This window comes from Dreissena polymorpha, chromosome 8 (assembly GCF_020536995.1).
Source record: "Dreissena polymorpha isolate Duluth1 chromosome 8, UMN_Dpol_1.0, whole genome shotgun sequence".
Classification (NCBI taxonomy): domain Eukaryota; kingdom Metazoa; phylum Mollusca; class Bivalvia; order Myida; family Dreissenidae; genus Dreissena; species Dreissena polymorpha.
In genome coordinates, this window is record NC_068362.1 from 96,634,403 (window position 1) to 96,651,428 (window position 17,026).

General features: G+C 37.2%; 1 protein-coding gene across 1 annotated transcript in view; it reads right to left on the minus strand.

Annotated features, from left to right (window-relative positions):
- The window catches only part of LOC127843255 (dipeptidyl peptidase 4-like), a 101,693-nt gene that overhangs the window by 16,510 nt on the left and 68,157 nt on the right, over positions 1–17,026 (minus strand). Inside the window, exons 3-10 of the mRNA XM_052373120.1 lie at positions 15,674–15,769; positions 14,195–14,289; positions 9,452–9,526; positions 9,110–9,162; positions 8,668–8,761; positions 5,264–5,387; positions 2,653–2,813; positions 1,091–1,185 (exon numbers count right to left, since the gene is read on the minus strand). Coding sequence (XP_052229080.1) covers positions 1,091–1,185; positions 2,653–2,813; positions 5,264–5,387; positions 8,668–8,761; positions 9,110–9,162; positions 9,452–9,526; positions 14,195–14,289; positions 15,674–15,769 — 793 coding nt within the window. The remainder of the gene's footprint in view (positions 1–1,090; positions 1,186–2,652; positions 2,814–5,263; positions 5,388–8,667; positions 8,762–9,109; positions 9,163–9,451; positions 9,527–14,194; positions 14,290–15,673; positions 15,770–17,026) is intronic.

Genomic DNA, 17,026 nt, shown 5'->3' on the forward strand with positions numbered 1-17,026 from the left:
ATGTTTACCATACATAATTTGCTACTGGAAGTTTTACGCACGTTCGAAAATTTCGATTTCGTGTTTTATTTTTTCAATGCGTAACTTTATGCAAAGATTTTAAATCTAAATTGTTATTTAAGAAATTTAATTCGTTTTTACGCATTTACGCATGTTATCTGGAGCACTGGTACTTGTATAACCATTATAGGATAGTATACATTTATAACTATACATGTAACGGAACTGATTTTAAAGAACGTGCTTTGTAAATGAATCACGAATGAAATGTAATTCACTTCATTTTGATTTCATGAAGCAAAACACAAAAAACCTATATGATATAAAACAATATCTGAACTAAACAACTGCTATTTAAAATTGAATACTTAGAACTTCACATCCTTTTATAAAAGGATCTTAATTACCACACTGTCACATCACTGACTTAATATGTACAGTTTCTGTAAAGTTGTCATGTGAATATACTGTTGTAGATCATACATTCGAGGACCCTCACACGCACGGCACGTCGTAACATTCTTAACACGTACAATGTAACAAATGAGATCATATGAGTCGTGTTCTGAGAAAACTGGGCACAATGCATGTGCGTATATTGTGTCATCCCAGATTAGCCTGTGCAGTTCGCACAGGCTAATCAGGGACGACACTTTTCGCCTAAATTGGACTTTCGCTAAGAAGAGACTTCATTTAAACGAAAAATTTCATAAAAGCGGAAAGTGTCGTCCCTGATTAGCCTGTGCGGACTGCACAGGCTAATCTGGGACGACACTTTACGCACATGCATTAAGCCCAGTTTTCTCAGAACACTACTCATATAATATGGCATGAGCGCAAACAATATCAACCGTGTGATGCAAAACTGAGAATCATACGCATTCACGTAGTCTGGTCTTCAGCTGTGCTGTCCGCTATAAAGTTACACAATGTTTTGTATCTCATAAGCGAACGAGGTGGCTCCTGATCAGTCTGTGGGGATTCACAGGCTGGTGAGGAACGACGCTGGCCGCACATGGCAAAACACATTTTTCGACTGACGCGACTTATATTTTGTGTGCAATCCATTATCTGATATGCGAAAGCTTACCTCTTCAGAAAGGCATTTGGAGGTGGGAGGGCCTTGGTGGTGTTCGTCATCAGGTTGTAGACTCGAACCTCCACTGATGGATTCCTGGTTCCTGCCTGTATGGGACACACACATGCGTCATAAGTGTGGGTGTACTTATAATGAGGATTCTGCTATCTGTCTCACACAAAAAAACGTTCTCTTTAAAAGTAATTTATGCTCTTTTTGTGTTTATAGAAACACTATAGATCTTAGTTTGTTTAAAAACTATAATAAATTTATTTGTATTTTAATTCACATAAATGATTTATGAATTGTAGCAACTGCGGGAAAAGCATCAAATGGCAGAATTATAATTAAAACTCACGATTCAAATACGCGATAGACTCAGATTTATCATATGCTTAAGTTATATAAAATGACATAAATCCAATTTCATATTGTTTAATAGCCCATGTATGGCTATTATGAACTGTTATGGAAGGCACCAGATAAACACATACACTTTTTCTTCTTAAACATAATATTATACTAATAGTGTATAAGATTTACGCATATACTAGTGTTGTACTCACCCTACTCCTGTATCTTACCTCCAGATCTCAATTGTAAACACAACAAGGATACATTGACAATTTGAAACCATTCTATATGTATCGCATATACAACTTTCCGAAAATACAAAACAATAAATGTCTATAAAAAAGTAAAATACCCGGCGTATATCTTGATTTTTATATTTGGCTTTCAGAAACGTTTTCCGGGCAGGCTGACCGCGTACTGCAGTGACTTTGATTATTCTGTGATATGGAATATATTACATCAAAACAAAGCCCATATTGTTCGTAATGGTACTCTGGTTAAGTAAAACCCGATAATAAACAAAGTTGTTTGTCAATATAAACTGTATTACATAACTTTTTGTACGTATTTTTTGGTTGTATATTATGGTAGAGAACAGAAAGGAAAGCAATTATACCATGATATGCAAGAATTATCTAAAACAAAGGTAAGGTAATAATTGGAAACATGAGAGTTCAAAATGGACAATTTTATACAATTTAATTTAATCTAAAACTAATTAATGCTCAACGTGCATCACGCGTTTATTGCTAATCAATTAGTTCATAAACTTTTAAAGTGTTTTGCATACACTGTTTATTACAAAGTTTATAATATTTATTAAAGTATTCCCGTTTATATTGAATTATATCATTTATGTATACCGTCCTGTGTTTATTTACAATATAAAAAATATTCGTCTCGCAGTCATGCATTTGGAAATGTACGTCACACATGTGAGGTTAGATAATTACACGATTTTTCTCTCATAATGACGCCATACTATTTCGGTACTTTTTTCTCACATTGCAAGTGTCATTGACCGATAGGTTTTCATTAATTTCTTTCCCTACAATTCGTGTTATTTTATATCTTGAAAGCAATGCTGTTGTATTAGAACAGGCGTTTATCGATAGTCTATTGTGGCTTTCCCTGACGATTGACTTGACTAGCCATGGACCTGAAATTCCGCGAGATGAAATTTAATACGTTGCAGCATTTTATGTTTACGATTTTCATACCTTCGGATACGGCAGACGTCTGTTTTCCACGTATTTATTCTTGGCGGGCCCGTATAGCGTCATAGTATAGCGCGTGACGTCACGGTCGTCAAAGTGCCCGTAAACCAGCAACGTGCCATCCGCGTTCCACCAGAGAGCTCGGCTGGACTGTAAAATCTCTTCTGTAACAAACGTAATTATATGTGTATATTACGTAGTTCATTAAGTGGGCATCGTTTATGCATTTATCTCTTTTTTTCTCAACTGAATTATTATTTTATGTCTTTTACGCACAACAATGAACATGTGGTAGCATTTTTATTTATTCATGTAGAAAAAAACGTTTGATTTTTAACAACTTCGTAAACTTATTTTAGTATATATTTGTTAGCATAATATCCTTCCAATGGTAGATTTATCAAAGAACAAAAACAAGACACGCAACAACATTACTTTGTGTGATCAAACATCGTTCACAAATTACTTTAAACCTATTACATTTCCATAGGCAAATATAGACATTATTTAATACACATGTTTACATTTGATAACAAAGTTATAATGATGATGATGATGATGATGATGGTGATGGTGATGATGATGGTGATGATGATGATAATAATAATAATAATAATAATAATAATAATAATAATAATAATGATAATAATAATAATAATAATAATAATAATAATAATATTATTATTATTAATAGTCGTGGTCGTCTTCGTCCTCATCAATCTCATCCTCATAATTCTCCTCCTCCACCTCCTCATAAATCATCATAATTATCATCATCATCATCGTCATCATCATCATCATCGTCGTCGTCGTCGTCAACATCATCATCATCATCATCATCATCATCATCATCATCATCATCATCATCATCATCATCATCATCATCATCATCATCATCATCATCATCATCACCACCATCATCATCATCATCATCATCATCATCATCATCACCACCACCATCATTATCACCGTCAACATCATCAACATCTTCATCATAATATTAATCATAATAAAAAGTTGTCATATTATTATATCGTAAGGGTGTTGTTTTCATTATTTAACCCAATTATGCCTAGCGTCTAGAAAAAAGGCATTGGCAAACAGCGTAGACCCAGCGGCGCCTCATCCGGGTCTGCGCTGTTTGCTTAAAGGAATTTCTGTAAGACATTTCTAAATATAGAAATAAATATACTAGGCATCCCTGATTTTGGAAATAAATCAAATTTAGATGGACGGGAGAGTCCATTAGGCTTAAATGGGTTAATGAGGGCTTGCTAAAGAGGAGCAGCTCATAGTGAAGGGGATGTTATATCGAAACACAGCTAGAAGAGGTATTCGCTGTCAGTATTAGGGCCGTTGTTTTACCTGATTTATGTTTATGATAACGTTGAAAACCTTGTTGGTATTACTCGTCTGTTTGCTGAAGATACTTCATTATCATGTACTACATCAAAATTAGCCTATCTCGAAGCTAGATTGAAGCATGACTTTTACCTAATGAAAACGTTGGTCAATGGACGGCTTGTTGATTTTAATCCCGAGACAACAACTTCAGCAATTGTATATACAACATAAAAGAAAATTCTCCTCCCAAAATTTATGTCTGGTTATGCACTCGTAACATTTGTTGATAATCACAAACATCTTGATCTGACGTTATGCAGCGAAGGCAAATGGAACTAACAAATAGTTTTGCGAAAAGTTAAGTATAATCTTTCAAGATAATATCTTATTGAAAAATACGTTCATGCGACCATTTAAAGAACACGCGTGCAATGTTTGGGACTAAAATATATTGTACGAAAAAGAATCATTAGAAAGAAACAAACAAAAATGAAGCCGCAAGAATAATCTCGGGCCTAACAAGATCTGTCTCGCATCTTAACCCATTTATGTCTAGCGTCTAGAAAAAATGCCTTGGCAAACAGCGTCTCATCAGGGTCTGCGCTGTTTGCTTAAAGGAATTTCTGTAACAAATATTCTAAATATAGAAATAAATATACAAGACATCCCTAATTTTGGAAATAAATTGATCCAATGTAGAAGGATGGGAGAGTCCACTAGGCATAAATGGGTTAATTTGTATAACGGTCAGTGTCCCAATTACCTTACTAACATTCTTCCATACACAGTTCATGAACACTCCTAACACTTGATAATTTTATCAAGAAGAACTTTACGTTACTCACGCTCGTTTATACAATATGTCGTGAATCTATGGAATTCGTTACATATTGACATCCAAAAGATTGACACATTTCAAAATTTAAAACGACAATCTCCAGTACTTATACACTGGAGATAAATATTCATCCAGTGTACATGCCCGTTTTAGAAATAACTCCACTAACCTTAATTCAGTCCTTATCAATAATCATTTAGCAAACAATCTCCTATGTACATCCGGAAACGAGGATGAAACTGTTGTGAATCATGTGTTTAAGTGTCCTATTTACCGTTTACAAATTACCATGACTATTAATGGGGAAGCATAGTTAAATATTTATTCGGTAACTTGGCTACGGGTCCTCTAAATCATTCCTAGAAAAAGTGTGCACTGCAAACAAACATTCTATGAATATTCGTAGCTACGGATCCAATAATGCTTCCTCACCTTCATACAACCAGTCGGTGACGCCGTTATATACAGCCTCCATCGCCCCATCCGTCGTCAAGGCAACGCACGTATTGCTTTCGACGTCATTTAATAAATATAAGTTGTTTTGTACGACGACAGCCTGTCAAATTTAAATATAAGGCAAATCATTGAAAGCATGACACTATTAATGGGACTTGTTCTTTAATGCTTTTAAAAACAAATACATATTATTTAGAATATTCTAAAATAACTAGTATAGCAAAATATACAATAACAAAAACAACAATTTTTGAAAAGTGACCTTTCACGGTATTTTAACCTGTGACCTCGGGAAGCAAAGTTGTCCGTGCTGCCATTGGACCATTATGACTTTCGGAATGGCTTGCGTATTCCGAAGTTATGTTAGATTGAGACAAATTTTCCAAATTATCGATGAAAAAGTGTAACACACGCTTTCTTAATTTACACATATTGATTGACGGTTATCAATGAACGGAACGATATTTTAACATTCAATTTACTCTAGATTATAATTTAACATCTATAAATTTATATATTTTTTGAAAAATTCATTTTGAAAAAAACTGTGAACAAGCCCAATTTATATACCATAAAACGCCACGTTAGTTATGTTTAAACATAATAATCCAAACTAAATACCACCGAAATCCTAAGACTTGTAATGGCACATGAGTAAATTCCAGGGTGGTATAAGTACTAAGGACCTGCAAATGGGATACAGAACCCGCCATCCCTCCAGAGAAGATATCGAATCCGTAACCGCATATCAAAACGTGTACACGATTGATAATTAATGTCTTAGAGTATGCATTAAAATTAAAACGTTTGTTTTAAATCTTTTTTTGCCATGCATGTAATTAACTATAATAATCTATATATAGGAACACATTTGGTAAGAACGAATATAAGTCAAAATGCAAATGAAAATTTACATCTGAGAAATTGTTATATTTTACAATTCCAAAACGCTATCTTGCATCGATCAAATGAGTATGTTACTAATTTGTCGATAGGATGTGCTATTGACACGTTTTATCATTTTGTATCGTCTTAACATATTTTTGGACCAACGCTCGAATGCATCCCGTTTAGGCATTGTCTACTTATCAGACTGTTACCCACTGGCGACCACGTGACGCACTGAAAGGTCAGCTCGGCCATGTCTAATTACCAGACTGTTACCCACTGGCGACCACGTGACGCACTGAAAGGTCAGCTCGACCATGTCTACTCACCAGACTGTTACTCACTGGCGACCACGTGACACACTGTAAGGTCAGCTCGACCATGTCTACTTACCAGACTGTTACCAACTGGCGACCACGTGGCGCACTGAAAGGTCAGCACGACCATGTCTACTTACCAGACAATTACCCACTGGCGACCACGTGACGCACTGAAAGGTTAGCTCGACCATGTCTACTTACCAGACTGTTACCCACTGACGACCACGTGACACACTGAAAGGTCAGCTCGACCATGTCTACTTACCAGACTGTTACCCACTGGCGACCACGTGACGCACTCAAAGGTCAGCTCGACCATGTCTACTTACCAGAATGTTACCCACTGGCGACCACGTGACACACTGAAAGGTCAGCTCACCCTTGTCTACTTACCAGACTGTTACCCACTGGCGACCACGTGACACACTGAAAGGTCAGCTCGACCATGTCTACTTACCAGACTGTTACCCACTGGCGACCACGTGACACACTGAAAGGTCAGCTCGACCATGTCTACTTACCAGACTGTTACCCACTGGCGACCACGTGACACACTGAAAGGTCAGCTCGACCATGTCTTCTTACCAGACTGTTACCCACTGGCGACCACGTGACGCACTGAAAGGTCAGCTCGATCATGTCTACTTATCAGACTGTTACCCACTGGCGACCACGTGACGCACTGAAAGGTCAGCTCGACCATGTCTTCTTACCAGACTGTTACCCACTGGCGACCACGTGACGCACTGAAAGGTCAGCTCGACGACTGTTACCCATTGGCGACCACGTGACACACTGAAAGGTCAGCTCGACCATGTCTTCTTACCAGACTGTTACCCACTGGCGACCACGTGACGCACTGAAAGGTCAGCTCGACCTTGTCTACTTACCAGACTGTTACCCATTGGTGACCACGTGACACACTGAAAGGTCAGCTCACTCTTGTTTACTTACCAGACTGTTACCCACTGGCGACCACGTAACACACTGAAAGGTCAGCTCGACCATGTCTACTACTTACCAGACTGTTACCCACGGGCGACCACGTGACACACTGAAAGGTCAGCTCGACCATGTCTTCTTACCAGACTGTTACCCACTGGCGACCACGTGACACACTGAAAGGTCATCTCACCCTTGTCTTCTTACCAGACTGCTACCCACTGGCGACCAAGTAACACACTCAAAGGTCAGCTCGACAATGTCTACTTACCAGTCTGTTACCCACTGGCGACCACGTGACGCACTGAAAGGTCAGCTCGCCCTTGTCTACTTACCAGACTGTTACCCACTGGCGACCACGTGACGCACTGAAAGGTCCGCTCGACCATGTCTAGTTACCAGACTGTTACCCACTGGCGACCACGTGACGCACTGAAAGGTCAGCTCGACCATGTCTACTTACCAGACTGTTACCCACTGGCGACCACGTGACACACTGAAAGGTCAGCTCGACCATGTCTACTTACCAGACTGTTACCCACTGACGACCACGTAACACACTGAAAGGTCAGCTCGGCCATGTCTACTTACCAGACAGTTACCCACTGGCGACCACGTGACACACTGAAAGGTAAGCTCGGCCATGTCTACCTACCAGACTGTTATCCACTGGCGACCACGTGACACACTGAAAGGTCAGCTTGACCATGTCTAATTACCAGACTGTTACCCACTGGCGACCACGTGACGCACTTAAAGGTCAGCTCGACCATGTCTACTTACCAGACTGTTACCCACTGGCGACCACGTGACACACTGAAAGGTCAGCTTGACCATGTCTACTTACCAGACTGTTACCCACTGGCGACCACGTGACACACTGAAAGGTCAGCTCGACCATGTCTACTTACCAGACTGTTACCCACTGGCGACCACGTGACACATTGAAAGGTCAGCTCCCATTGTCTACTAACCAGACTGTTACCCACTGGCGATCACGTGACGCACTGAAAGGTCAGCTCACCCTTGTCTACTTACCAGACTGTTACCCACTGGCGACCAAGTGACACACTGAAAGGTCAGCTCGGCCGTGTCTACTTACCAGTCTGTTACCCACTGGCGACCATGTGACGCACTGAAAGGTCAGCTCGTCCTTGTCTTCTTACCAGACTGTAACCCACTGGCGACCACGTGACGCACTGAAAAGTCAGCTCACCCTTGTCTACTTACCAGACTGTTACCCACTGGCGACCACGTGACGCACTGAAAGGTCAGCTCGCCCTCCTGCTGTGGCGTTGATGGGCCCACGAGATCACGGTGGGAACTGAAACATCCAGCACACAATATTGATGCGGAGGCTGTGAGCTGTCGTATATGGATTTAGGTCAGAACAAAACACTGTCCGCGTCGAATTCAACGATATAAGCGTAATATTTTAGCATATGTAGCGAAATACCGACGTAGCGCAGGAATTATTGTCAAGGATTGAATATAATTAATTAACTTATCAATAAGCATCATATTTATAATAGTTTACGAGATTGAGAAAGCTATATTTTGCCTCGCTCGTGACTAATGGAACAGGTATGACGAGAAATGACACTTTATCTTAAACATTTCTAAAAACTTCAAATCAATGACCAAAACTTATTCGAAACAAATTTGTACATACCGTGTTTTAATGTTGAACAGTTTATATTTCGCTACAAATGAATGTCTGTATATCTGAAACAAAAAGGAAAAACATCATGAGCAAATGTACAGTAAAATGACTCGAACAGTCGTTATGTATATCACCAAAAATGTATCCGTATGATTGCCATTAGAAACTAACAATTGCATTACTATGTAACCGAGTATTATTTCACATTTTCGTAAACGAAATCAATACTTTTAAATATTAAAATAAGGAAGGGTAATGTCGAATGTGAACACAAGACCTATTATTATGAAAGCAATATTTGTACTACATGAAAGCCATCAGTAATCGACTAACTAAAGCAACTGTCCTTACATAATTGATATCGTATGGTAAAATGGCGAATTTTCCATCTGCCGAGATCTCGTAGGACTCTGTGTTGAGCTCCCTCTGAAAAGGAAGACGACAGTGTCTTGCAATGACGCACACCATAATTGTGCTCAAGTAACAATAAGACACATAAACCTGAAGTAACCTCAGTTTTATGGTATGGATTACACGTATAATTGTAAAGAAGTAAATAATGAGGTATACCTGAAACAACAAAATTTTAACGGCGTTGACTACAAGCACATTTTGTTTAAAATCTTAATAAAGCAAACTTGAACCAACCACCATTTATAGTATGGACTACGTGTATATTTACCAAATAATTAATAATGATGCAAACCTAAAAAAACAACCACATTCGTATCAAAAGTACGTTTTTATGTTAAGAATTGTTGATGTGAATATTTGTATATTCGTGTGATTCTTTCTTGTTTTGTACACGACGCATAAAAAAAGTTTTTGTTGTGAATAACTACCAAGGCAACTTAGAGTGAAATACTTGAAACTGCAGGTTTCTTTTGTTTCAAATACACTTATGTTACAAAAACGTTTGTAGCTTCAAGAACAATACTTCACAAAGTCATAACTCTTCAGTTATCACAAGGAGCAAGCATGTGTTTATTTTACACCATTAATACTATTGCGTGTAATGAATATTCAAAGTCAACGTTCCTTGTATTCATACACGAGTATTAATACATTTTGATGACACTACATATTAAGATCAGATAAATTAAAAACAGGCAAAAGAGTTAACCTTTGCAAAATTTACTACACGTATGAAATTTACAAAGTTTTCTCAATTATATGCCTAAGTAAAGCATGCATTTTATCATACGTTTTTGTTCATTCTGGATATAAATGAAAAACGTCATCCTGGATAAAAATGAAAAACGTGACGTGTATATTTTCAAATTACTAAGCTTAACTTAAGTTAACATTGAGGTTCGAAACAGCCATTAAAGGGATCTTTTCACGCTTTGGTAAATTGACAAAATTGAAAAAAGTTGTTTCAGATTCGCAAATTTTCGTTTTAGTTATGATATTTGTGAGGAAACAGTAATACTGAACATTTACCATGGTCTAATATAGCAATTATATGCATGTTTTGACGATTTTAAAACCTAAAAATTATAAAGCGTTGCAACGCGAAACGATTGAATAATTTGGAGAGTTCTGTTTTTGTCGTTAAATTTTGTGAAACTACGAAGATTGCTTATATAAGGTATAAAATACTTTCTGCACATGTACTCGGCGGAATAGCTCAGTAGGCTAAAGCGTTTTTACTTCAGGACTCTGGCAGGACTCCAGGGGTCACTGGTTCGAAACCTGGTTCGGGCAATGTTCTTTTCCTTTTTTAAATTTTATTCTTGATTTTTTACTGGAGCTTTTACGATCCAATGTTTACATTTATCGATATAAAGCATTTTATGAATAAATAAAAAAATGCCAAAATCTGTGAAAAGGCCCCTTTAAACACTCAGTAACTTATTTCCTTAATATACAACTTATTGAGCCAACGCAGCACCAATTCTTTATTTTTAACACATCTCTATACTAAGCGTTAAATTGGTAAATTGTTAAGTTGGTTACTTAAAAAACGTGCCCTGTTGCACAATTCGTTGGTTTCACTCAGACTTTCGCATTGAACACGTGTATTGTGTTCGATATTTGTTGTTAGTGATCATTACGTTATGCAATAACGTAGTTCCAGTACTCATGTTAGTGATCATTACGTTATGCACTGTCATAGTTCCAGTACTCATGTTAGTGATCATTACGTTATGCAATGTCATAGTTCCAGTACTCATGTTAATGATCATTACGTTATGCAATGTCATAGTTCCAGTACTCATGTTAGTGATCATTACGCTATGCAATGTCATAGTTCCGGTACTCATGTTAGTGATCATTACGTTATGCAATGTCATAGTTCCAGTACTCATGTAAGTGATCATTACGTTATGCAATGTCATAGTTCCAGTATTCATGTTAGTGATCATTACGTTATGCAATGTCATAGTTCCAGTACTCATGTTAGTGATCATTACGTTATGCAATGTCATAGTTCCAGTACTCATGTTAGTGATCATTACGTAATGCAATGTCATACTTCCAGTACTCATGTTAGTGATCATTTCGTTATGCAATGTCATAGTTCCAGTAATTCATCTTAGTGATCATTACGTAATGCAATGTCAAAGTTCCAGTACTCATGTCAGTGATTATTACGTTATGCAATGTCATAGTTCCAGTACTCATGTCAGTGATCATTACGTAATGACATGTCATAGTTCCAGTACTCATGTTAGTGATCATTACGTTATGCAATGTCATAGTTCCAGTACTCATGTTAGTGATCATTACGTTATGCAATGTCATAGTTTCAGTACTCATGTTAGTGATCATTACGTTATGCAATGTCATAGTTCCAGTACTCATTTCGTCATGCAATGTCATAGTTCCAGTACTCATGTTAGTGATCATTACGTAATGCAATGTCATAGTTCCAGTACTCATGTTAGTGATCATAACGTTATGCAATGTCATAGTTCCAGTACTCATGTTAGTGATCATTACGTTATGCAATGTCATAGTTCCGGTACTCATTTACTAGTGATCATTACGTTATGCAATGTCATAGTTCCAGTACTCATGTTAGTGATCATTACGTTATGCAATGTCATAGTTCCAGTACTCATGTTAGTGATCATGACGTTATGCAATGTCATAGTTCCAGTACTCATTACGTTATGCAATGTCATAGTTCCAGTACTCATTACGTTATGTAATGTCATAGTTTCAGTACTAATGTTAGTGATCATTACGTTATGCAATGTCATAGTTCCAGTACTCATGTTAGTGATCATTACGTTATGCAATGTCATAGTTCCAGTACTTATTACGTTATGCAATGTCATAGTTCCAGTACTCATTACGTTATGTAATGTAATAGTTCCAGTACTCATTACGTTATGCAATGTCATAGTTCCAGTACTCATGTTAGTGATCATTACGTTATGCAATGTCATAGTTCCAGTACTCATGTTAGTGATCATTACGTTATGCAATGTCATAGTTCCAGTACTCATTACGTTATGCAATGCCATAGTTCCAGTACTCATGTAAGTGATCATTACGTTATGCAATGTCATAGTTCCAGTACTCATTACGTTATGCAATGTCATAGTTCCAGTACTCATTTACTCGTACAGCTTCGTAATTGGCCTCCTTTTTTTATCGGACAAAAAAGAGCTATACCAGTGGCATCTTTAGAGTAATTTAGTATTTAAGTAAATTTTATATTAAGGTATGCAAATAAAAAGCATCAGGTACGAGTGCAAACGCACCATAAATATTTGGCTAAATTTTGTACAAATCATACAGATTTAGCAAATAGAGTGTTAATAGTAAATTCAATATTACACGCATACACATAACAGTGACTAGTTAATTGACAAAATACGCGTACACCATGTGTAATTGTACACTGTATTGAGCAATATAATTTATATGGGTACAAAAAAAGCTTTGATGATATAATTTTGAACGTGAACCTTTTTTTCTATCGGACAACAAGTGTGCATGTACTGAAAGGCACTAATTGTGAATGTTGATAGAAAGAAATAAGAATTTCAGAAATTATTTATGGCATCTTTTGTTTTCTTTCTTTCCGTAATGCCGCAAATATTGGCACATTGCGGATTTCCTAATGGCCTACATCATTTCACAAATACGGTATCGGAACATATACTATGGCACCAAGGATTTGTCAGGGGCTTCTTTAATCAGTGCCGGTCAGTCACTTAGAATAACAGAAGCGCGTTTAATTAAAGTCTATTGTCTTGGGACGGTCAGATGACTTTGATACGATCACAGACACTCTCGGTGTATTATGGCGTAATATGGCGTATTTATGTTTTGAATCATTTCTGCGCTTATTGATTAAATTTATTGACACGAAATCTCAGATATTTGCTGGTAAAATTCAACAAAAGTATCATGACACTGGCAATTAGATAAAAGCATATGAGCCACGTCGTGCGAAAATGAGTCTTAAGCCATATGCGGCCAGCAAAGCTCCAGCCCAGCCCGCTTCCGCGCAGTTTGGTTACAAGCTACTGCATCCGCTATAAAGTTGTGCGAGATATGCGGACAGGATAGCTGCTGACCAGACTGCGCGTATTCGCCGGCTGTAATAGAGCTTCGCATGCTGCCTATGAAATAAGAACCATTTTTACATGACGCAGATCATACTTTGCATCGTTACTACTAATATTTCGTTATCCACTATACTACATTTACTGTATAACAAAACTTGCACACGAAAAGCCTAGTTGCGTACAGGAATCAAGTTCAGCGCTTGATTTATAAAGGCTTTATATGTATTTTACATATTACTTTTGAATAATACTACGCTTAGCATATTACACACTTGAAATGTTTTTAAAGCTGTGTATTTTCTATGTAGGTCGTTGTGTGATCGATTTTTAAGAAGAAACAAGTTAAGGTAATGCTAGATTACGATTGTATTTACGTTTCTTCTATGCAAGGTGACTATTGTGTTACGTAATTCTTTACGTAATTGAGTACAATATTAATTACGTACTCAATTCAACATGTATAAGATCAAATCTAATAAAAAAGCATAATGTACACCTCGAGTACGTACTATGCGACATAATAAATACGGAGACAAAAAACAACAACAACAGACAAATAACTCACAAACGTGGTATTGTCCATAACAAGTGTGGAGGTGTTGGAATCGCAGTCGAACTGTACCACTCCGCCGTCATCTGACCGGTACATGAGTACTGAACCTGCAGAGATATTCGAGATAGCATGAGTACTGAACCTGCAGTGGGATAAGAGAGATGCAGCCTGGGTTCTGAACCGTAAGAGGTATTCGAGATAGCATGAGTATTGAACATGCAGGGGGATTCGAGATAACATGAGAACTGAACCTGTAGAAGGATTCGAGATAGCCTTAGTGCTGAACCTGCATATGGATTCGAGAAAGCGTGAGTGCTGAACCTGCAGTGATATCCAAGATAACATGAGTACTGAGCCTGCAGATGGATTCGAGAAAGAATGAGAACTGAACCTGCAGAGGTATTCGAGATAGCATGGGTACTATACATGCAGAGGGATTCGAGATAGCCTGAGTACTGAATCTGAAGAAAATATTCGAGATAGCATGAGAACTGAACCTGTGGGGTTATTCGATATAGAATAAATACTGAGCATGCAGTGATATTCGAAATAGCATAAGTACTGAACCTTCAGAGAGACTCGAGACAGCATAAGTACTTAACATGCAGAGAGATTCGAGATAGCAGGAGTACTGAAACTGGGGAAAATATTCGAGATAACACGAATACTGAACCTGCAGGGATATTCGAGAAATCGTGGGTACTGAACCTGCAGGGATATTCGAGATAGCATAAGTACTTAACCTACAGAGGGAATCGAGATCGCAAAAGTACTGACCGTGCAAAGATATTTGAGTGGGCATAACTACTTAACCTGCAGCGGTATTTGAGATGGAATGAGAACTGTAACTACAGAGATATTCAAGAAAGCATAAGCACTAAATCTGCAGAGGCATTTGCGATAGCAAGAGAACTGAACCTGGAAAGATTTTTGAGATGGCATGAGTACTGAGGCTTAACAGACATTCGAGATAGTATGAAAATAAACTGGAAAGATTTTCGATATATATTGTGAGCACGGAACCTACACAGAAATGTGTAATAATTATGAGGACAGAACCTTCTTACACATTCGAGATACTATGAGCACTGAAGAAGCACATATAGTCGAGAAAGATATCCTGATCAAACAGATACATATATAAAGAGGACGTTAAACAAAACAATCGAACCATGTGAAAATACATCTCGCGATTTATTTTGAGAGTTGGGAATACATGTATATGAATAAATATAAAAATGAATGCGGAACCCTGATCTGATGCATGAAAATCCCACTGCAAAGGTTTTAAGGGCAACTTACTTACTATCTAACTGTTAAAGGAAGACTAAATTATTATTGTTTTGTTATAACTACGATTTCAATTAATATTTATTTGGCTTTGTTGAATGCATAAGCTTAACTGTGCACTGTGCAAGCTTTGGAATAATACACACATTAATTTTAATTTAGTCAATAAGACCGTTATTTTTTTCAGAAGGTATATCATACCTGATCTCCAAGATGCATGGAATGGTTTCGGGTCAAAATGATGGTTTATAACATCTTTGTATGATAATTTGTCTCCAAAATTTTCTTCAATCTCCCCTGTAACAAGATAATGCATACACATTATTTACCGTTATGATACTGAGGCATACCAACAGTAGCATTCACTTTAACCCATTTATGCCAAGTGGACTTTCCCATCCTTCTAAATTGGATCTATTTATTTCCAAAATAAGGTATTTCTAGTATATTTATTTCTATATTTAGAATATTTCTTACAGAAATTCCTTTAAGCAAACAGCGCAAACCATGATGAGACGCCGCATCATGCGGCGTCTCATCTGGGTCTACGCTGTTTGCCAATGCCTTTTTTCTAGACGCTATGCATAAATGTGTTAAACAGCTTTAGAAAATTCAAAATCTTATTAAAATGACAAATAACTGGCTCGCAAACTAGTATAACATGCAGACAAACGTATACTGTAAAGCAATTTAAAGCAACAAGTAAACTTACATATCTATTGGGCATTTTATCGCCCCATTATTATTACATGGGCAAATAAAAAATATAAGAAATATAGCTTAGTGGCATTTCTTAAATAATAATAATAACTATAACACTTCTCTATGCATCACTGCAACATTTGTATCAACTAACACGGATGTTTTGTTAACAAATTTAATCGCTGAGTTTTTTCCCCAATATTTCTTACAAAGTACAAAACGTTCATTTCACTTCTATACACTGTGTTATCATTCATGGCGGAACATGTATCAATAATTCGATGTTCATAAAGCAAATATTTTATCTTCCTTACTTGTAATAACTAAGAATAGTGAAGGTATCTAGATAATTCTTATTAACTTCAAAAATCGCTATCCAACGTAACATCGTTTGCTTGCACGTGTTCAATGTAACGTACAATTGACGTCTTTTCAATTAACTCTATGAAATCAGAACGTTTAGCGATGCGATTAGCCTCAATTTTATGTTTCAAACTAGTGAAATAACGAGCATTTCCTTGCAGTGAACGACATAATTGTATAATTTATTTCTTAAATCACAAATGATCTTCTTTGTAAAAGTTTTAATCACTGTTCACTCAGTTTCCACTCGTATTTTAGCTAAATTGTTCTTTTATGTCGTCTGCACATTGAATACGCACATGCATGATTTAATTCTACGTGTGCAATATCTTACACACAAGCACATACGTATATTGACGCAATGTGCAGAAGGAGTGGGGAATTAAGGCCCGAGTCACCCATTAAAGGTCAAAAGGATCACGGTGGGGCTAGGATCACGGTGAATATATACCCGCCCTTTACACTGCCTTGTCAGAATCATAGCAGAGA